General features: G+C 41.6%; 1 protein-coding gene across 4 annotated transcripts in view; it reads left to right on the top strand.

Annotated features, from left to right (window-relative positions):
• Nucleotides 1-5309, top strand: part of EDARADD (EDAR associated via death domain) — an 82179-nt gene extending 76870 nt beyond the window's left edge. For all 4 annotated transcript variants that reach the window (XM_061198396.1, XM_061198378.1, XM_061198387.1 and 1 more), the window contains one exon: nt 4601-5309. In XM_061198396.1, coding sequence (XP_061054379.1) covers nt 4601-4983 — 383 coding nt within the window. In that variant the 3' untranslated portion in view covers nt 4984-5309. The remainder of the gene's footprint in view (nt 1-4600) is intronic.
• The last annotated feature ends 18520 nt before the right edge of the window (nt 5310-23829 follow it).

Below are 23829 nucleotides of genomic sequence, written 5' to 3'. Positions count from 1 at the left end.
CATTTGTGTCATTGAAAATACAAAAGGAAACATCAATAGACTTTTTGACACATCATATATTTTAAAACAAACTGATAATTTTGTGGTCTATGTAGTTGTTCAAAGAAACAGAAGCTTCTTATACACTAGAAGGCTTAGAGGAGCTTCACAGAATCCTTAATGATGTTTTCATTCTTCTTGACACTAAAGGAGAAAACATTGCCAACCCAGAGTCTTATGGAGGTAGTACAGAGCAGACTTTCAGACACTAATACATTTAATTCTGGACTTAGAGGTGTAAATCCTACTTTATTTTTCTGTGACATTTAAAAAATATTTTTAAGTACCCAAATAAACACAGTAACTATAGAAAATTAGGAAATATCCATTGTTAACATTGTTGTTATATGTACTTCCAGAGTTTTTCTATGCCCATGAATGTGTGCATAACATATACTTTATGTGGATATCAATGACTGTATTATTTTGTTTTTACAAAAACTGAATTATACATACCCTTTGGTAAGCTGCTTTCTTTTCCACTTGACAGAATATTATTTTGACCCTACCTTTAAATAAGGGCAAAGAAAATCGCAGTTTCCCCCTTTTACTGCAAAGCCACCTTCACCATTAGATAGTTCTTTTTTTTTTTTTTTTAAATAAATAAACTTCTGTCCCACCATGCAGCTAAAGTCTTATTTCTTTGTACACCGTTATTAATGAAGCTGAAGAATAACTCTCACTATATTACATGTAAATGTAATTGAACATTTTAGAGCTGTAAGATGTGGGACATACTACAGAAGGATATGGATCTGTTCTCAGGGCATTTAAGGTAAATGAGGAACAAAAACAACAACAAAAACCATACAGAATATCTCACTGCAAGGCAGAGTCAGGAGATGCAAACAAAATGATGGGATTCTGGGTGAGACAGCATTCTAGGCAGGAGCTGGGGGATTTCATGAAGGGGTGTATCTGAGGTGGGTTTTATAGAATGGATGAAGTTCAGTAGCTGAAGGGAAGTCTAGTTAGAGGAAGTTCAGTGAAAGGGAGAGAGAAAGAAGAGAGATAGATAACTGATCAGAGAGAAAATACCAGAAAAGGGATGGAGGAAATCTTTGTTAATTTCCACCTATGCAACTGACAAAGATTTTTTAAAGTAATATTTGGTGCTGACAAAAGTGAAGTGAGATAAGCACCATCACTATACTCTGTTTGGAGTATAAATTGGTACAGCATTTATTTCTGGAAAACAACTTAGCGTATATGCATTGATAGCCTAAAAATGCTCATAACTTTTGGCCTAATGATCCCATTACTGGTGAGATGGTTAAAGATGTGCCCCAAATTTTTATATGTAAGGATCTGCATCGAATTGTTACTCATAGTCATGAAAATATGGGAATACCCTAAATGTTCAAGTTTATACAAAATTCATAATTGTATATAATTTTTAAATGTTCTACACTGAGCTTATATTAGTTTTTTTCTTTTCATTTAATTAAACTTTGAAAAAAAAAGAAAATACAGGTTGTCTGTTCAGGGAACTGAGTAGTCCTCCTTCTCTGGAGCCCAGATTATATTCAAGGAATTCACGGGGAATAGTAAGAGAGGTGTGGAGAGCTTCCAGGGGAGGCTGGGACCCTGGTAACTGGTTAGATAGAGAAAAGAAGTCTGTAAGGATGCTGGTGAGCTGCAAGTGTAAATAGGGGACTTGAGGTGCTTTGGGTGCATAGCGGGAGAAATTTAAGTACTGTTTCGGGTCCTTTGAGTTGGAGATGTCTTCTGAACATCAAGAGGAGCTTTCCAGTAGTCAGTTCTGGAGCCCAAGTGAGTGGGCAGGGCTGACCATTCATTTATTCACTCACTCATTCAGTCCACGTTGGTTAAGCATTTACTATATGCCAAGGGCTGTACTGGGTCCTGCAGATGCAAAAAGAAAGGGTCTTCTATTCTAGTGGGAGAGTTTTGTAGAGGTTGTTGGGAGTGGAGAAGGTGACCAAAGGGAGAGAATGTGGAAGGGGAAAACTTCGGGCTGAGAACAGGGCTAGAGCGCTTCCTTGGAACTCGCAAGGACTCAGCAATGAGACCCGCTGGGATCTTAGCATATCAGGCTGACAAGAGAAGGGATGTGTCCAGGACATGGTAGGGTATGCCTGGGGATATGGGGCTTGGCTTTCAGAAGGAACCTTTAGGGAAAACACAGCCTGCAGTGCAATAGACAGTGTCCAAAGGGGCAAAAGAGTCTTGGGTCCAGTTCCAGAGACAGCCAGATCCAAGGGGAGCTGGTGTGATGGGGGCGTTAGCAGCAGCAGGAGGTCTGGGTGATCCTCAAAGTCAGGTGGGGATCTGCTTCTCTGGACTTTTCTACCCCATCAGAACTGGACTCTGGCCCACAGTTGCGGTGTAGGGAACTGGGTCCAGTCTCTACAGGGTTTGGCAAGAACTAGGCTGGGTCAGATGCTGCTCAAAGCCAAAGAAGGTGAAGATTAAGAACCTGATGAGGCATTGGAAGCAACAGGTTTTGAATTCTCCTTCTAGAAGTTTAATAGTAAATTGGGGCTTCCCTGGCGGGTGGTTAAGACTCCACGCTTCCACTGCAGGGGCCATGGGTTCGATCCCTGCTCAGGGAACTAAGATCCCACGTGCCGTGTGGTGCAGCCAAAAGAATAATAATAAATAAATACATTTCATAAAAACAGTAAATAAGAGTTAAGAGAAAGTCACTTCAGTGAGTTATGAAGCCAGAGGAGGGCAATTAGAGGTTCTTATTTTTTATGATAGAGGAGCCCTGTACATATTTGTAGATGAAGGAAAGAGAATCAGTAGAGTTGGGTGGCTGGAGATGAGGGGAAGGAAAGGAGATATTTGATGAAACAAATCATGGGGAAAGAAGTAATGGGTGGGCTCAAAGGCCTAAGTAAAGCTTGGCAAAGAGGAGGGTCACTCCACTGCTAAGCCTTCTCTATGCTAAACAATATATTTATTAATGTAATACATTGTTTTAGTTATCATAGAAATACACCACCACTAGAGAAAGTTTGGAAAATAGAAACATAATCCTACCACATTAACCACAACAGCTATTATTATTTTTGTGCATTTCCTTCCATAGTAATATTAGCAGAGACTTTTTCCATAGTTTTAATGAGTACATAAATTCCTCACATCTTGCGTTTTCCACTTAATGTGAGAGAACAAACATTTTCTAGGTTGCTACGTAGTCTTCATAATTACTTAAATAATATCCCATCAAGTAGTACAATAATTTATTCCACTAGTCCCCTAACTTTTTAAACTGTTCTTTAAAAAATGGGTAATATGAATAAACTGTAATTAAAATGTTCGTGTATATACATATTCTAGATGATCTCCTTAGGCTGGATTCTCAGAAGTTACATTAGTAGGTCAAAGAGAATGAACATAATTTTCACGGCTCTTGTTATCTTTTACTTTGTGCTTGCCTCAAAATTGCTGGTTCTCAATTTTACAGTCACCAAAGTGAGTCTCTTTTTCTGAATTCTTTACTTTCCTGAATTGGGAAGTCCACATGGCTCAGTGTAGAAAAGGTCATCATAACCTCCCAGAATTCTCCAAGCCAGTGATCTCTAGTGTCACCTTTGGCTGTTAATGTCCCTGGTCAGAGGGCTCAGGAGACCCAGTGCTGTTGCATATTTTAAGTCACTTGGGTTGCCATGCTGTACAGACCCTGCTTACAATTTTACTATAACTGGTTTGCCTCTTACCTGCTAACCTCTTACCTCTGACCTACTCACTGCTTACCTACTAACTTCACCCTCCTGCTAACATGCTGCCGGGTACTGCATGAGGCCAAAGATGACTGATGGGGAAGGTTGTCCTTCCTCCGTGCTGGGGCTGCTCTTGCTGAGGCTGAGCTCAAAGCCACCCACTCGTCCCACCTGCTGCGCACCTCAGGGTGTTGGCTCCACTTCAAAGGCAACCCCATGGGTGAAGAAAACAGAGATAAAGGCCAAGGCATGATAAGGTGGCCATAAATCTAAAAAGTAAGTTTTCTGGCATTATCAATTATCACTCATTTTCAAATAACGCATATGGAGTGGGTATTCCAGTTTTGGGTGTGTGTGTATTTTTTTTTTTTTTTAAAGACCTTTTAAAGAATTGTGCAATCCTTTACACCCTAACATGCTGTGCTTGGCATTAAGAAGCTGTCAGGGCTGACTTGTAAGTTGGAAGGGGTGAGGGTTGAGGATGGGCTGGTTTCTCGTGAGATGGCAGAGTCCGACACCCCCGGACTGGCAATTTGCCCACGGAGAAAGCTCTGCTCCTCAGAGCCCTCATTCTGGCCAGCAGTCTCACGAATGCACAGCCTGGGCGACAGAGAGTCTCAGAAAGAAAGGAAAACTGGCTTTATAAAATCTTGCCACCGCTTCCGGCAAAGCAGCCATCCGTGGCCATAAAGAAGAACACATTATTGGTGAGTATGTAGAAACGAGTATCCTGAAATATCTCTGTAAGATGTGCTGTGGTACTTACACTGACGCTATGAACCATTCAGCGGGAAAGTAAAGGACGGAAGAGATGAGTGCGCCTCTTGGGCCTCTTGCTGACACGTGGACCGTATCGTTTGTCCCCGCAGATACAAGCAAGGACGCGTCCTGCACAGAAAACTGCACCTGTTCCTCCTGCTCGCTCCTGGCCCCCACCATCAGCGACTTGCTCAATGACCAGGACTTACTAGACGTGATCAGGATAAAGCTGGATCCCTGTCACCCAACAGTCAAAAACTGGAGGAATTTCGCAAGCAAGTGGGGCATGCCCTACGATGAACTGTGTTTCCTGGAGCAGCGGCCCCAGAGCCCCACCCTGGAGTTCTTACTCCGGAACAGTCAGAGGACGGTGGGCCAGCTGATGGAGCTCTGCCGGCTCTACCACAGGGCCGATGTAGAGAAGGTCCTGCGCAGGTGGGTGGACGAAGAATGGCCCAGGAGGGGGCGTGAAGAGCACCCCAGGAACTTCTAGACCTCGGCTCCTTCTCATCGGCCTCTTCGGACATTGAGACGAGCCCAGGTTAAGGAGCAATGTGAATCTGTTTTTTTTTAAGTTTAGGTGAAGGACGTGGGACAGCGGACCTTGGTTTTCCCCAAAGCTGGTGGTTTTGTGGAGGGTAGGGTATGTTTTTGGTGGCGGATTTTCCTTTAGTTTTGCACATCTGTTTTTATTTAATATTTGAATCTGGAATTGGGGAAAATATGTTGTAGGCTCCTATAGGGACCAGGGCCAAAGCTACAATCAGAGTGGATTCATGCCATGTTGAAAATAAAAGTATCCTCTCCCTTAAAAACTGAAGATTGAAGTCAGAACTAAAAGTCGTCATCCACAAGATCCTTTATGATTAATGACACTCCCACAGCTTAGAAGAAAACCACAGAGAGAAGTTTCCCTTTAGTCTGTTACTCTTTTTGTTGTAAAGTACTTAGGTGAATTCACAGGCTGCTGGCATTGCATGGTGATACTCTTCAGGACACGTGCCATCTTTCTTATTCAAATACTTGTATAATCTGTGCACTATCAAAGAGGACTTTGCTTGAGTATTTTTGAAAGAAATGCAAAAACCGATGGTGATTGGGAGGACAGAGTCAGGAGTTAGCAGGGTAATAAGGACCATGGGAAAGGTGTTGACAAAGAGTAGGCCCTTTCGGTACCCTTAGCTTTTTAAAAATTAATTTAATATTTACTTTTATGTCTTGTATATCAGGATGAGTGTTTCACCCCCGAGAGAAAGCTCAGTTAAGAAGTAAAAATTACCTGGCCTGTGGGTGAAATGCAACCCCGTCTAGCACCTACTACCCCACCTTAAAACAGGGCCCAGGGCTTCCCTGGTGGCGCAGTGGTTGAGAATCTGCCTGCCAATGCAGGGGACACGGGTTCGAGCCCTGGTCTGGGAAGATCCCACATGCCGCGGAGCAGCGGGGCCCGTGAGCCACAACTACTGAGCCTGCGCGTCTGGAGCCTGTGCTCCGCAACAAGGGAGGCCGCGATAGTGAGAGGCCCGCGCACCGCGATGAAGAGGGGCCCCCGCTTGCCGCAACTGGAGAAAGCCCTCGCACAGAAACGGGGACCCAACACAGCCAAAAATAAATAAATAAATAAATAAATAAATAAAATTAAAAAAAAAAAAAAAAAAAAACAGGGCCCAATAATACTACACAGCACTTTAGCAAAGAAAGAGAAATCTTTACTGGTGATACTGGGAAGGAAGCTATGCATTAAAACCTAAATTTCAAAGGATTTTAAACCAAATGAAAAATTGGGTCCAAAGAATATCCCATGTTCTTGTTTGATGGTTTACTGTGGAAGGTGGGGTGGATGGGAGGGTTTGTTATTAGAGAGAATTTTCTAGGTTTGGGGGGTGGGCGGGGGGAGGGAGAGAGAAGCCTTGGTTTACTTGACAATTTTATAGAAGTGCTATTTGGTTTTGGCTATAGGTTTAGAAAATTAAGGCACTTTGTCCAATTTGGGAGGATTCTGTTTAAATCCCTGACTAAAATAAGCAAAAATGATGAATGACATTGATTGGAGTACAAGGGAGATTAGGATTAACTCAAAAGAAAGTTGTTTCCTAAACCACTGACATTTTTTCCCACTAGCAGTTAGAGCAGTTTTTATGAGGTTGCTGGTATATAGTCAGCCTCACCGTCAAATGTAAACTCTAAACTTGCAAAATTACTATAGAGACTCACTCATCACTTCTGATTCAGTCAGTGCTAGTCACACCTAGCTCGTCTTGTCAGGTTTAGCAGATAAATGTCAGGTTTATCAAAAGATGTACTCAAAGTAACAGCCAGGAATAAAATGTAGAGATTTTAAAAAAACGGAGGCTTTTGCAACTTGACGTCTAGGGAGTGGTTGCTACGTATTGATTGTCAGCCATGTTCCAGGCACCGTACAGAGCTTGTGAGGGCGCTCTTATCTTCTAGGAGTTTGATTTTATGTACCGTGTTCTCATTAGGCTACATGTGACATGTTCTCATGTGTTAGCCCAGAATGTACTGTGGGAAAGTATAGATGAGCCTTTGGCATTTGTTATGGACATTTTAGGGAAATGGAACTGAAAGGTTGTGATTATTTAGTGTTTCGTGGTACCAGACCCTCCTTGCATCCTGACACCACCTTGGGATAGAAGGAGCGGGTCCTAGCCTGCCGGACGTCCTGCTCACTGCTGCCTGGCCAGGAGCCCCCAGAAGGTCCCTTCCCTCCCCTTGCAGCTGGGGACTCCCTGCACTCCTCGCTTCACAGTCCTCTCCGCCCGGACAGACTTGTCACCTCAGCTCGACCCCAGCCTGCGGGGTCTGTGACCACCTTAGAGGCAGTGGGGGAGGGGAGAGGGCAGAGAATGGGAGCGAAAACCCCTTTCTGCTCCTCTCCCCAGCCTGCGCCTTCCTCCTCGCCCTCCAGGCCTTGACCTCCAGATGGCACGTCCACCCCCAGCTTGAGCATCATCCGGTGGAGGGCGGGTGGGAGGGCTTCCCTTATTTCCACAGTCTCCCTCCACCTGCAGGAATGAAGGGCAGCCTGGGAGGAGGCGATGGAAGGGCCACTCTTGGTGGTCAGAACGACAGCTGAAGGAGATGGGCTTCTGACTCCCTCCAGTAGGGCCACAGCTGCAAATAAAAACCAAGAACCAGTTCCTAACATCCCCGACTTGAAATCCAGAAAATGATGAAAATTTTCTCATGGAAACACTGTTGGTGATCAGGCTCTGTAGAACGGACAGTTCTATGCTTCTCAAATTCCTGAATTAACAGCTTTTTGTGGGCTGACTTGGGAACACTGGTCCCTACTGGCACTGCTTCTGTGGGACATGTTTCCAAAATTCCAAACTTCGGATTTCAATCTCAAAACTGACTTTAGGCAGAATTTATCCTCATAGATTTCTTGAACATGGCTCTTGTTCATAAGTGTCAGCTGAACTTACCTTTGAGTTGGATCAAAAACGTTAAGACACAGAATTCAGGTGGATTAGCTATGGGCAGAGCTAAGCACGCTCCTTCTCTTTTTTTTTTTTTTTTTGGCTGCGTTGGGTCTTCGTTGTGGTGCACGGGCTTCTCTTGCTGTGGAGCACGGGCCTTAGGGCATGTGGGCTTCAGTAGTTGCGGCGTGTGGGCTCAGTAGTTGTGGCTCGAGGGCTTAGTTGCTCCGCGGCATGTGGGATCTTCCCGGACCAAGGATCGAACCCATGTCCCCTGCATTGGCAGGCGGATTCTTAACCATTGCGCCACCAGGGAAGTCCTGTCCTTTATATTCAGGAATTACAGGAAAACTGTGAGACCACAGAGCACCACCCACTCATCTCTCCATTTGGCGGCATTAGTTTGAAAGCCCTAATGGCTAATAATTTCCATCACTGGCTACGAAAGCTTAAATTTCTATTATAATTGCATAGGGGACGTGCCAGGGTAGAAGGGATATTTTTAAATACGGGATTTGATAAAAATGTGTTGTTTTAATTTCACTCTACCATTATTTGCTCATATTGACATCTGTATCTGTTTGCATTTACCTTATGAAAGTTTTAATTATTAAGAGTATGATATTAGCAGAGAGAGATTTAACCACACATTTTTTTTAATTAAAGTTCATTTGGATTCTAGACCTTGACCAAATGGAGGATGACTTTTATTTGTGTTACATACAGAAATATCAAAAGTAAATCTCAACTAAAGTAGAACTATAATTCAATTGTGAAATAATCCCAAATAACTTTCTTTAAAGTTAATTTTTAGCAAATAAATACTGTAAAAGCATAAATATGCTGATACTGGGTTGGCCAAAAAGTGCCTTTGGTTTTTAAGTAAAAATAAAGGACACGTTTTTCATTTTCACCAAAAAGTTTATTGAACAACATATTCACCCTTTTGTTTCACTACCTTCTGCCATTTTTCAGGCAACTTCATAATTCTGTCTTCCCAAAACTTTTTATCTTTTTGAGCAAAGAACTGTTCCAGGTGCCTTTTACAGTCTTCCAGGGGATTGAAGTTTTTTCCATTAAGAGAATTTTGTAAAGACCTAAATAAATGGGGCTTCCCTGGTGGTGCAGTGGTTAAGAATCCGCCTGCCAGTGCAGGGGACACGGGTTCGAACCCTGGTCCGGGAAGATCCCATGTGCCGCGGAGCAACTGAGCCTGTGCGCCACAACTACTGAGCCTGCACTCTAGAGCCCACGAGCCACAACTACTGAGCCCGCGTGCTGCAACTACCGAAGCCCGTGCGCCTGGAGCCCGTGCTTCGCAATGGGAGAGGCCACCGCAATGAGAAGCCCACGCATCACGACAAAGAGTAGCCCCCGCTCACCACAACTAAAGAAAGCCCACACGCAGCAATGAAGACCCAATGCAGCCAAAAATAAATAAATAAATATATGAATTAAAAAAAAAAAAAAGACCTAAATAAATGGAAATCTGAAGGTGCATTTCTGGTGAATGCATGTCTGGTGAATACGGCGGATGAATCAGAACTTCCCAGCCAAGCTGTAACAGTTTTTGCCTGGTCATCAAAGAAACATGCGGTCTTGCTTTATCCTGATGGAAGATTATGCATTTTTTGTTGACTAATTCTGGACGCTTTTCGGCGAGTGCTGCTTTCATTTGGTCTAATTGGGAGCAGTACTTGTTGGAATTAATCGTTTGGCTTTCTGGAAGGAGCTCATAATAGAGGACTCCCTTCCAATCCCACCATATACACACCATCACCTTCTTTGGATGAAGACCGGCCTTTGGTGTGGTTGGTGGTGGTTCGTTTCACTTGCCCCACGATCTCTTCCGTTCCACATTATTGTACAGTATCCACTTTTGATCACCCATCACAATTCGTTTTAAAAATGGAACGTTCTCATTACTTTAAGTAGAGAATCGCATGCAGAAATACGGTCAAGAAGGTTTTTTTCACTTATGTGGAACCCAAACATCAAAGCGATTAACATAACCGAGCTGGTGCAAAGGATTTTCAGCACTTGATTTGGATATTTTGAGTATGTCGACTAGCTCCCGCGTGGTATAATGTTGATTGTTCTCAATTAATGTCTCGATTTGATCGCTATCAACTTCAATTGGTCTACCTGACTGTGGAGCATCGTCCAGCAAGAAATCTCCAGCATGAAACTTCTCAAACCACTTTTGACATGTTCGATCAGTTGCAGCACGTTTTCCCTACACTGCACAAATCTTTTTGTGCATTTCCGTGCATTTTTACTTTTCTTGAAATAGTAAAGCATAGTATGCTGAAAATGTTGCTTTTTTCTTCCATCTTCAATATTAAAATGGCTACACAAAAATTCACCAATTTTGATAAGTCTTTTTTAAATGCACGCTGATATGACAGCTGTCACATACAATCTAACAAAATTGTTTCGAATGAAGTTAAAGACAACTAAGTGCTACTAGAGCCATCTTACGGAAAAAACCGAATGAATCTTTTGGCCAACCCAATACTTCACAAAGGCAAAAGTGGAAAGAAAGGAAATTATTTAAGTTCATTAATACTTAAGAGCTTTGGGCTTCCCTGGTGGCGCAGTGGTTAAGAATCCTGCCAATGCAAGGGACACGGGTTCTAGCCCTGGTCTGGGAAGATCCCACATGCTGCAGAGCAACTAAGTCCGTGCACCATAACTACTGAGCCTGCGCTCTAGAGCCTGCGAGCCACAACTACTGAGCCCACACGCCACAACTACTGAAGCCCGCACGCCTAGAGCCCGTGCTCCACGAGAGAAGCCACCGCAGTGAGAAGCCCGCATACCGCAACGAAGAGTAGCCCCCTCTCGCTGCAACTAGAGAAAGCCCGCGCGCAGCAACGAAGACCCAATGCAGCCAAAAATAAATAAATAAAATAAATAAATTTATATTTAAAAAATACTTAAGAGCTTTACTTATTATACTGTCTGTAGGGATCCATGTTAAATTGACCACATTATGAACTAAACTGCTTCTGATGAGGTCCTTTTGCTATTAGAAGGATGAAATCTCTTTTGCTATTAGAAGGATGAAATCTCTTTTGCTATTAGAAGGATGAAATCTCTTTAGCTAAGTTCCGAGATACGCTCTTTTAAACAAAACTCCCATCTGCAATGTTATGATGTTATGTGATGAGGCTCTATGTAATAAGCATTTTATTTGGTTGCAATAGAAAAGTTCTACTTGCAAGGGAATGGAAAGCAAAGCTGTTTTAGACACCACACACCCCCAGGACATATACACACAGAGGCAGACTCAAGTGGAAGGTAGACACAAATAAAGCACAGGGTTATTTAAAATTATAAGATTTAAAATTGTTAGGGCTTCAATTGTATGCCAGGATTGCCCATCAATATTTCAGATAACATGTATGAACGAGTCTTCCATTTTTGTGACACTAAATAATAAGTACTCAATAATATAGAGGGAATTTCCTGGTGGTCCAGTTGTCAGAACTCTGTGCTTCCACTTCAGGGGCCCCGGGTTCAATCCCTGGTCGGGGAACTAAGATCCTGCAAGCCACCTGGCGAGGCAAAAAAGAAAAAAAAAATAATAATATAGGAAATGCATGGTAATAGACAAAAGATGCTGCACCTCTGTTTTTTTCTGAATAGTAATTTTAATGTGGTACTGCCCTCTGCTGGAGGATGAAATCTATTCACATCCTTTCAGGCTTAAGACCAGCCTAGAACCAACCTTCTACTGATGATTGGTTTTATGTTAGAACCCTTAGAAGTAGCCCCACTAAAAGATAGGAAGAGTGCAGTTATTTTACAAATTGACAAATATTAGAAGTGGAATGGGGCCGGCATGATTGAGATGAGGGTTCCATTCCCCTGAAGGTCCCCATCATGACATCACCCATCATTCAGATGAAATGTGTAACAGGCAACTCTAATAACAGTTCCTCACTCTGGGAATTCTTCCTAAACACTCAGAAGGACTTTTCTTCTGTGGAGATTTAAGGTTAGCTTAGATAACCTTAACCTTGGATAGTTAGTCTAACCTTAACCTAACCTTGGATAGTTAGTCTCTTTGGCTTTCAATTTAATGATGCTCCGTCTTTAACATCATGAGAACAGTGGCTTCTATGCAAAAAGGCAAAAGGATGGATCTCCCTCAGTTACAGCAGACTTCAACCAGGATCACTAGACTTTCCTCTTCCTCTATGATATATGATAGAAAAACACATTATTTTAAATACAGTCCTAATAACTAAGGTCTAGCAAACTTTCTTTCCCTTTTTCAGATGAATGAATATGTTTCATTTAGTTTTGAGCCACGACTATCCTCCTTATAACATTTTTCCACATCTGCCCTCTCTGTTCTAGAATTTTCCTCTCCTCCAGGTCCATGTTTCTGCTCTGTGTGTTGCTTGTTTTAGGGCCATTTCCTCACTCCTTGAATCAGATTTCTTCTATGTGCCTGTGGCCTTCTCTCTCCCAGCTACGGGCTAACATCGGCTTCCTTTTTTCACTTAGACACGCGGAAGCAATTTGTTGGATTGTCTTTCATATTTCATGACACTTTGGCCCTAAGAACGTTGAAACTGTTTTCTGCCCTTGTAACTGAAACATACGGAACTGCGTGCACCCAAGGAACTGACGTGAGAAACAGTTTCCCTCTTTGTTCTATGATTTCCTACCTGGGAATTCCAACTCCACCTCTGAACCGTGTGCACTTGGGTATAGATGGAGGAGAGGGTAAGTCTTGCTTCCCTCATGTTTAGAGGGTCACGGCCGTGACGCTGATCCAAGTGCCGGGCGAGTGGGGGGCCACACCTGGCGGTCCAGATCACCCAGAGGAAGACCCACAGCAGAGGAGGAGAGGCTCTTCTCTCTCTCCCTGTGGCCATGTTTAGCCGAGGATGCCTCCTGGAAATCACTCCACAGCTGAATCGAAGAGATCAGAGCAGTCAACAGTGCAACTCGAAACGAAATGATTGAGTTTATCAACCCTTTTGGAAACGTAGAGGGTAGCTTCTCATGGCTTCCTGAGCTGAGCCGTGCTCTTCTGTTTGATGTGACCGCCAGTGACCATTTTCCTTTGAGGCATACCCTTGGAAGCTCCATGGGGGACACTTCTTCAGCTATGCTTTTAAACGACTGAATTTTTGTGATCCTTTCTGTATCTTCGTGCTGTACTTTTTAAGCTGCCTTCATTTTGATGTCCTGCATGATTTTATGTTTTCTTTATAAATAGAAATTATTTTAAACTGTAATAATGGGTGCTACAAAATTAAATTGATGTCAGCCATATCTCTAATTGGTGCTTTGATGCAGATTCTAACACAGTCGTTGTTTCATGTGTTCTCTTGGTCAGTCATCAGTCAGAAACCTAGTGACTTTCTAAAATGCGTCCCGGGGATGCAAAGATAAACAACACCTTCCTACCCTCCAGGAACCTTAGACGAGGGAGAGTCGTTGTACACGATGAGAGACGCTCCTGGAGAAAATGCCACACCCGTCCAGGAACGGGCAGAACAAAGTGAGAATCACTGACATAGAAAGAAAGACAAGTAAATAAGCAGTCTGACGAAGTGCTTCAGACGCTGTGATATCTATATGAGAAGGGCGGTTTCATGGTTACTTTCCGCCTCTCCTAACTTTATCTCTCTGGTCCAGGCTTGTCCTCTGAGCTGCCAGACACCCACAACTACCAGCTTGACATCTCCACGCATGCGGATGTTTCCCAGGCACCTCAAACCCAACCCATCCTAAAGGGAACCCATGACTCTTCCGTCCAAACTTGTTCCTCACCAGAGTTCCCTATCGTACCATCCACCTTGTTTCTAAGTCATCATCAAATCCCCCTCTCCATCCCTCTCTCTTCCACCTCCCAAATGTCTCTTAAGTCTGTTCCCTCCCCTCCATCCTCTTGACCGTCCTCACCCAAGCAGCCACCCTTTCTCACCCGATAACGGTCTCCCAAGTGGCCTCCCTGCCGTGGACGGATCCTGCCATCCCCACATGAACGCCTTCGAGGGGTTCCCATTGAAGATCAAGTCCCATATTGGCAGCGTGGCCTCCAAGGCCCTGTGACTTGCCTGTGTGGCATGTCATCGTGCTCTACTCGCCCGCAGCTCCTGATGCTTCAGCCACACTGAACTGCGAGGTCCCCTTGGCCGTCGTTCCCTTACCGCCCAAGACTTCACCGCGAGCTGCCTCATCTGCCCCGTCCACACCCTGGCTACACTCAGACCTGGACACACCAGCCTTCCCTAGCTCAGCCTCCTCAGCCCCCAGGTCTCACCGTTAACACCACTTTCTCAGGGAAAGGGCACCTGGCTCCCAGACTTGGTTGCCTTCCTATTATTCACCCCGTAGCACTCATCCCAATAGTAATAACTTGATTACTGGTCTCACCCCTGCCCGACTGCAAACCCCAGAGGACAGGGCCCTTGTTCGCTGTTCACTCTGTATCATCAGCACTCTCTGATCCAGAAGCAATTGGAAATATGCTGAAAAAATGAAATGGAACTAATGAATTAATAGAGACTCTAAATAAAGCAAAAACTTTGTTTTTTGTTTTTTTTTTACAATATCATGGTCCTTGAGGAGGAAAAAGCTTATAAATATAAATACAAAACGAGGGGTTTTACATACCAAACCATGAATGCTTCTCGGACATGGGGAGCTTTTATTATAATGAGGTTCAACCCCGTTCGTTCATTTTCTGGGCTTCAAAGATCAAAGCAAAAATGTTCCAGAATTAGATGGTAGTGAATCTTGGACAACGTTGTGAATATACTAAAAAGCACCTGAATTGTACACCTTAAAATGCTTAACGGGGTGAATTTTATGTTATGTGAATTGTATCCCAGTTGGGGAAAAAAAAAAAAAAACATAAAAAATAACCAAAGCAAGGGAGGGAGATGCAAAAGGGAAGAGATATGGGGATATATGTATATGTATAACTGATTCACTTCGATATAAAGCGGAAGCTAACACACCATTGTAAAGCAATTATACTCCAATAAAAATGTTAAAAAAAAAAAGTAACCAAAGCTGCTTCCGCAGGGGAGAGTAAGGCAGAGACAGCAGCTCCCAGCTCAGAGCCGGGCGTCTGTGGCTGAGGGGAGTGGGGTGAAGGTGGAGGGCTAAGTGAGGAAGAGGCTGGCCTTGAAGCCCGTGAAGACTGCTCAGTGAGTCCAGCCAAACAATGCGCCTTCCATCTCCTTGGTGACAGCTACGACGACGATGAGAGCGCCCTGGACCCCTGCTGTCCCCTGGGGAGCTGAAGATCCTGCTCCTCAGACAGTCTGTGGAGCTAGGGACCCTGCTCCAAGTACCACCATCCATCTAACCTCTGCCCTGCCGCCCTCTCCCGGCACAGCACAGGCCAAAACACCGAAGAGGCCAAAGTGATCAGGGCAGTAGCTGTTGGATTGGGCCAAGTTACAGAAAGTCATCATATGTTTGCTGTGGACTCAGTAAATAACAACATGGGAGAACCAACCGGACCAGGTAAACGAAGAGAAATAAATGGCAAAAAGTGGTTCTTCCTCTACATGTATGTCTCTGAAACAAGCCAGATCAAAAAAAGGGTTAGTTTTCTGGAGTGACCGATTTGGACAGATTTTACCTCTTTTAGATGATTTCTGTTTCTAGTTTTAATGTTAAAAAGACACTAATAGAGGAATTCCCTGGCGGTCCAGTGGTTAAGACTCCGAGCTTCCACTGCAGGGGGCGCGGGTTCGATCCCTGGTCGGGGAACTAAGACCCCGTGTGCGGCGTGGCCAAAAAAATAAAAAAGACACTAATAGAAGAAACCACATTAGTTCAGTCAACAAACATTTACTGAGCATTTACTGTGGTCAGGCCCTCAGCTCACCTCTGAGAATGCAATGACAGCTCTTGACAGCCCCCAGCCTCAAGGGGCCAACAAGTCCAGGAATGAAGACAGACAAGAAGACAGGCAACTGCCGTGTTAGGAAGCTAAAGGTTATCTTTGACAGCTAGAATTTAGAATTTCTAGTTGTTTCAGTCAGTGTCTTTTTGGAGAAACAAATGGTAAGTTCCATCAGGGAAATTTAATAAAGGAACTAATTACAAGAGTTAAAGGAAACCAGTGAGGAGCTAACAGATGTAGGCATCTTTAGGTCTAAAGGAGGAAGGTGAGGGAGAGGTCAGTGGGAACATGGCTTGGTAGCTCATTTCTGTTTTTTGGGGGGTTTTTTGGCCATGCCACACAGCTTGCAGGATCTTAGTACCCAACCAGGGATCGAACCCTCACCTTCCACAGTGAAAACGCAGAGTCCTAACCACTGGATTGCCAAGGAATTCCCTGGTAGCTCATTTCTTTTTAGCACTGATTATCTGGTTGTAACACAGTTTATTTAACCACTCACCTACTGAGGGACATCTTGTTTGCTTCCAGGTTTTGGCAGTTATAAATACAGTTATATTATACTGCTGTATAAACATTTATGTGCAGCTTTTTGTGTAGACATAAGGTTTCAGCTTCTTTGAGCAAATACCAGGAAGTGCAATTGCTGGATCATGTGGTAAGAGTATGTTTAGTTTTGTAAGAAACTGCCCAGCTGTCTTCCAAAGAGGCTCTACCATTTTGCATTCCCACCAACAATATATGAGAGTTCCTGTTGCTCCACACCCTCACCAGCATTTGGTGTTGTTAGTGTTCCAGATTTTAGCCATTCTAATAGGTATGTAGTGTTATTTCATTGTTGTTTTAATTTGGATTGTCCTGATGACACACGATGTAGCGCATCTTTTCGTATGCTTATTTGCCATCTGCATGTCCTCTTCTGTGAGGTGTCTGCTCAAGTCTTTTGCCTATTTCAAAATCAGGTTGTTCATTTTCTTATTGTTGAGTTTTAATAGTTCTTTGTATATTTTGGTGTCTATTGAGGTCTTTGAGCCATTTTTAAATTGGGTAGTTTTTTGTTGTTGTTACTCTTTAAGAGTTCTTTATATATTGGATAACAGTCTTTTATCAGAGGTATCCTTTGCCAACATTTTCTCCCAGTCTAGGGCTTATCCTCTCATTCTCTTGACATTGTGTTTTGCTAGCAGAAGTCTTTAATTTTATTGAAGTCCAGATTATCAATTATTTATTTCATGAATTGTGTCTTTGCTGTTGTATCTAAAAAGGCATCACCATACCCAAGGTCATCTAGGTTTTCTCCAATATTATCTTCTAGGAGTTCTATAAAAGTTTTGCATTTAACATTTAGGTCTAAGATCCATTTTGAGCTATTTTTTGTGAAGGGCCTAAGGTTTGTATTTAGATTCTTTTTTTTTTTTTTTTTTTATTTATTTATTTTTGGCTGTGTTGGGTCTTCGTTTCTGTGCGCAGGCTTTCTCTAGTTGCGGCGAGCGGGGGCTACTCTTCATCGCAGTGCGCGGGCTTCTCATTGTCGTGGCTTCTCTCGTGGAGCACCGGCTCTAGACGCGCAGGCTCAGTAGCTGTGGCTCACGGGCTTAGTTGCTCCGCGGCATGTGGGATCTTCCCAGACCAGGGCTCGAACCCGTGTCCCCTGCATTGGCAGGCAAATTCTTAACCACTGCGCCACCAGGGAAGCCCTAGATTCATTTTTTTACATGTGGATGTCCAATTGTTCCAGCACCATTTGCTGAAAACACTATCTTTACTCCACTTTTTTCCCTTTGCTCCTTTGTCAAAGACCAGTTGACTATATTTATATGGCTCTATTTCTGGGCTCTCTATTCCATTGATCTATTTGTCTATTCTTTTACCAATACCATGGTATTCTTGATAACTGTAGCTTGAAGTCTTGAATTTGGGTAGTGTCAGCCCTTCAATTTTGTTCTCTCCTTCAATATTGTGTTGGCTATTCTGGGTCTTTTATCTCTGCATATAAACTTTAGAATCAGTTTGTCAATATCCATAAAATAGCTTGCTGGAATTTTGATTGGGATTGCATTGAATCTATAGATCAAATAGGGAAAAACTGACATCTTGATAATATTGTCTTCCTTTCCATAAACATGGAATATCTCTCCATTTATTTAGTTCTTTGATTTCGTTCACCAGAGTTTTGTAGTTTTCCTCATATATATTTTGTTAGATTTATACCTAAGTATTTCATTTTCGGGAGTGTTAATATAAATGATATTGTGGTTTTAATTTCAAATTCCACGTGTTCATTGTTGGTATATTAGAAAGCAATAACTTTTGTACATTAACCTTGTATCTTCAGCCTTGAAATAATCACTTATTAGTTCCAGGAAATTTTTTTGCCAGTTCTTTCAGATTTTCCACATAGATGATCATGTCATCTGTGAACAAAGACAGTTTTATGTCTTCCTTCCAAATCTGTATACCTTTTATTTCCCTTTCTTTCCTCATTGCATAAGCAAGGACTTCCAGAACAATGTTAAAGGGAAGGTTACATAGTTTTTCAGAATTCCATTAGAGGTTGTGTGAGCAGAAGTGTTTAAAGACCACTTACCTGAACTGGTGTATCGTCGAGCTAGGATTAAGTTCCTTGTCTTTCTCAATGCCAAAGCTCAAGATCTTACACATAAAGATCTATATCATCTCCAGGTATCTCATGGTTTGCTGTTTCTCCTGCTTCTCCTATCTCCAAATAAACAAAGGTACTAACATGCCTCACCTCACACAACCCTAAGGTTTAACCAGTTGGCTGTTTAACCTGGAAACCATTTTTTTTTAAATTAATCAATTATTTAATTTATTTTTGGCTGTGTTGGGTCTTTGTTTCTGTGCGAGGGCTTTCTCCAGTTGCGGCATGCGGGGGCCACTCTTCATTGCGGTGCGCAGGCCTCTCACTATCATGGCCTCTCGTTGCGGAGCACAGGCTCCAGACGTGCAGGCTCAGTAGTTGTGGCTCACGGGCCCAGTTGCTCCGCGGCATGTGGGATCTTCCCAGACCAGGGCTCGAACCCGTGTCCCCTGCATTGGCAGGCGGATTCTCAACCACTGCACCACCAGGGAAGCCCAACCTGGAAACCATTTTTATTAAAACAAACCATTTTATTAAAATAAACAGCTCTACATATGGCTCAAATGCAAAAGACCATAAAATTTCCCCTCACTTTCCTAAAGTTCCTTGCACTTTAAAAGTGCAATATTATAGCTAAATTATAGAAGAAAAATGAATATAACTACTAAGGTGGGAGGAGAGTTTGACTGATTGTTGCCCATTCTGCATGGCCCGTAAGCCCAGCTAACTTGAGCAAGGCCATGGCTGGACAATGTGTCACCTTTGTACAAATTAGAAAAAGGTGGTCTACACCTTACCACTATTCCTTTGCACCTGAAGATGGAGCACTTTATCGGTTTGGTGAGTAAAGTACAAACTGGGTTTCAGCTACCATGTCTTCCTTCAGCTAATTGCCCTTGTGCATTTTATAAACATATGCAATGACTCTGTGACTTTGCATTATGCTCCAGCCAGCCAAGAAAAGAATGTAGAAAAGCAGCTGCTGTTCTGGGTAATTACCTTGACTACTTCCCAATTTGCTCCCAACCTTTGTGCATTCATTATTCCCACACTTCTGTTCCTGGATTGAAGCTTCCATATCTCCTCCTGGTCCCTATTTGAAATCCCCTAGATTTCCTTCCTGGCTTCTTGACTTTGACTTTCCATGTGTTTCCTGGTCCTGTTTACTCCTTTGGTTTTTTTGTTCCTCTCTCATCTCAGGTGAGAGATTTCTCAGTACAGCTTCTCAGGCCTCACCTCCAACACCCCTTTCCCATCAGAGTAGCCTGGATCTTCTTCTATAGTAGAGTAGGGACAGAGAATTTGAATGAATTCTTAAAAAGTGCTTGGACTCATATCTAGCAAAATTACATAGCATTTAACCTTTGACATAAAAATGCCACTTCTAGGAATCCCACAGAGGCAGTGTGGCAAATATACAAGGACATGTACACAAAGTTATGCGCTGAAGCATTACTTATGATAGATAAACAATCCAAACGTCCACAGGTTAAGTAAACTATGGTATGTTGACACCATGGAGTAATATGAAGCTATAAAAAGAAATGAGGAATGTCTCTGTAGTATACTAGTGCAGAGAGATCTTCAAGCTATATGTGAAATAAAAGAGCCAAATGCAAAACTATTGATGGAGTGCCACCTCTTGTCTAAGGTGAGAATATGAATAGAGATAGAGGTAACCATCGAGCTATGTTACCTGTAGAAAGAGGGAGGGAACAGCATGGAGAGGACAGGGGTGGAATTAGATTTCCTTGAATGTATCTTGTCTGTAAATTTGGCTTTGAAACCATGTAATATATTTCACAAAATTATAAACCAAAATTAAACCAAAATGAAATAAATGAAAAGCAAGGCCCAAGAACTGAAAGCAAGATGAAACCAATGAGTCTAATGGTGTATTGAGATGGTGGCTTCCTCACAGAGATACATTGTTTCAAATTACTTTTTAAAAAAAATTGTGTTTAACACATAACATAAAATTTACCATCTTAACCATTTTTAAGTGTAAATTTCAGTAGTATTAAGTACATTCATACTTCTGTGCACCAAATCTTCAGAACTTTCAAAACTGAAACTCTCTACCCATTAAACAACTTCCCATTTCCTCTTCCCCCAGCCAATGGCAACTACCATTCTACTGTCTGTTTCTATGAATTTGATTACTTTAGATGCCTCATATAAGTAGAATCACATAGTATTTGTCTTTTTGTGACTGGGTTATTTCACTTAGCATAATATCCTCAAGATTCATCCATGTTGTAGCATGTGACAGAATTTCCTCCCTTTTTTAAGGCTGAATATATGACATTTGGTTTACCATTCATCTGTCAATGGGCATTTGGGTTGCTTCCACCTCTTGGCTATTGCAGATAATGCTGCTATGAACATGGTTATGAAAATATCTCTTTGAGATCCTGCTTTTAGTTCTTCTGGACATATACCCAGAAGTGGGATTGCTGGATCATAGGGTAATTCTATTTTTAAGTTTTTGAGGAACCTTCATACTGGTTTTCATAGCGGGTGCACAACTTTGTATTCCCAACAGTGCAAAAGAATTCCGATTTTTCACATCCTTGCCAACACTTATTATTTTTTGATAACAGCCATCCTAATGGGTGTGAGGCGTATCTCGTGGTTTTGGTTTGCATTTCTCTAATTACTAGTGATGTTGAGCACCTTTTCTTATGCTTGTTGGTCATTTGTATATCATCTTTGGAGAAATGTCTATTAAAGTCCTATGCACATTTTTGAATTGGGTTATTTGTCTTTTTGCCGTTGAGTTGTAGGAGTTCTTTATGTATTCTGGATATTAACCCCTTATCAGATATATAATTTACAAATATTTTCTCACGTTCCACAGGTTGCCTTTTCACTCTGTTGGTTGTGTCCTTTATGCACAGAATTTTTAGGTTTGATGTAGTCCTATTTGTCTATTTTTAAATTTATTATCGATGCTTTTGGTGTCATATTTAAGAAATCATTGCCAAAATCCAATGTCATGAGATTTTCTGCCTATTTTCTTCCAGGAATTTTATAGTTTTAGGTTTTTGTTTAGTTCTTCAATCCATTTTGAGTTAATTTTTGTATATGGTATGTTAAGGATCCAAATGCATTCTTTTGCATGTGGACATCCAATTTTCCCAGTATCCTTTGTTGAAGAGACTATTTTTCCCCCGTTGAGTGGTCTAGGCACCCTTGTTGAAGATCATTTGACGATATACACGAGGGTTCATTTCAAGGTTCTCTATTCTGTTATGTTGGTCTGTGTGTCTGTCTTTATGCCAGTACTACCCTGTTTTGCTTACTAACTTTGTAATATGTTTTGAAATCGGGAAGCGTGAGGCCTCCAACTTTTATGTTCTTCTTCAAGGCTGTTTTGGTTTTTCAGGTTCCCTTGAGATTTCATATAAATTTTTGGATTTTTTTTTTCTATTTCTGCAAAAATGCTGTTGGGATTTTGATAATGGTTGCAGTGAATCTATAGATCACTTTGGGTAGTATTGTCAAATTACTTTAAAACACAAAAATTTGATTATATATATCTTGTGAGATATAGCCTCAGGACAGAAAAAGATGGCAAATAAACCTTAGTTTGGTTATGTAATCATATTGTTATGATAATATTTATCTTTTTATCCTGAAACTATTATATATGACAGGATAAAGCAAATAAGTAATTTTGTTAGAAACTAAGATTTTCATAAGAAAAATTAGGTATAAATATAAAATAAAAAAGCTAAATGAAAACATTGTAATCCTAAATTGAATGAAATCAGTATAAACTCAGATATTAAAAACAAAAAACAAAAATCAAAAAACTTTTTTCCTAGCTCTATCCACTGAGGAAGTCTAGAAACCAACCCAGTTGCCATGAACACCCCTTTCCAAAACTGTAGTCTCTGTATACCATTGCCCACTAAAACTTTCCTTGGAGAAACTGCTAAGTCCAAGTTTGGCAGGAAATGAAAATGATATCTTGGGATATTTTGTCATACCAGGAAGCAAGGAAACTAACTAAGATTACTATGTTGTGTCAAAAGAAGACAGATGCCAGCTCAAAGGGGTCCCCTTTGGTTATAGATGGGATAATTTAAGTATCAGGAAAAAAAGAAACACATCAAATATATTAATATTCATGAATTCATAATGACATTTTAAAAAACCAACTCATTGGTTACCTTTTGTGGAGGCTAGGAAAGCAGCTTATTATTAAGAAAACTCCTAAGTAAAGGGAAGGAATCAAGCATTTGGCCTGCGTTTCTGGCGTAAACTTCACCTTGGGGTCACCAAATAGGAAACAGTATTTCGTTATAGAAGAACTCTAACTCACAAATGCAGGAGGAATGTTGGAATTTATGTATCACCACTTTTCAATTTCTAATGAAATAATGGCTCTAGGCAGTGAACATCAATAACCAGCTGCTAAAACCATTTGATCAAAAACTGATGGGAACTTTGTAATAGATGGATGGATCAGGCTGAGAACAGCTGAAACCACTGACCAGTCTTGATATCATACAAAGAAAAACAACCAGTATTGGCATAGTTGCAATGTCGTCACCAGTGAGGTTTATCAGAGGAGTGATTATTGCTAATAGAAAAACAACCAGACCTTCAGTTTCTCCTGCTGACTTGCAATTGGAAATACATACCACCTATGAAGCCTTCTGGCCAAAAAAACTGAACCTGGGTCTTATTAACCTTAAAGTCTAACAACCAGTTTTGAAGTTTTATAGATTAAATGAAGTCTGAGACTTGCTTCAAAGTGGGCCGGGGTGGGGAGACAGTAGGTGAGGAGTAGATGAACCAAGATAGGACATGTTGATAAGATATGTCCATGTTGGAGCTGGACCGTGAGTGGATGGGAATTCATCACACTGTCTCTTATGTGTATGTTTTGAAATTTCCAAAATAAAAAAAATTTTAAGTATTTGGACTTAATAACATTTTTCTGTTTGGAAAAACCACCTGGATTTCTTACTTGCTTCAACCTGTCACAGAAATTCTTCCCTTGAGGTTTCGCTTGTCACTTTATTTTATAATGAGTTGTGTAAATACAAGCTGGAAGGAGATTAGCTATGTGCAAGACGGGTTGGTTAAATATTGAGAGAGCGAGGCTGAGGGAGGCCTTTTAATGGTTTTATGAGTTGCAGGAACAAAGATCACAATGAACATTGACAGTTACTAACAGCACTCTTTTGCACTTTTAAAATTCCATATATGTGATTACTGAATGTCTAACTCCCACTGGATTTAAGCTCCAGGAAAGCTATATTTTTTACCTACTGTGTCTCTAGAGCCTAACATGTTGCCCAATTTATATATATATATATATATATATATATATATATATATATAAACTTTTAAAGGATTCTATTTTGTTTTGACTTTTAGATAATTTCAGATATA

The sequence above is a fragment of the Eubalaena glacialis genome, chromosome 1 (genome assembly GCF_028564815.1).
Source record: "Eubalaena glacialis isolate mEubGla1 chromosome 1, mEubGla1.1.hap2.+ XY, whole genome shotgun sequence".
NCBI classification, from domain to species: domain Eukaryota; kingdom Metazoa; phylum Chordata; class Mammalia; order Artiodactyla; family Balaenidae; genus Eubalaena; species Eubalaena glacialis.
This window is presented reverse-complemented; position numbering and strand designations above follow the sequence as displayed.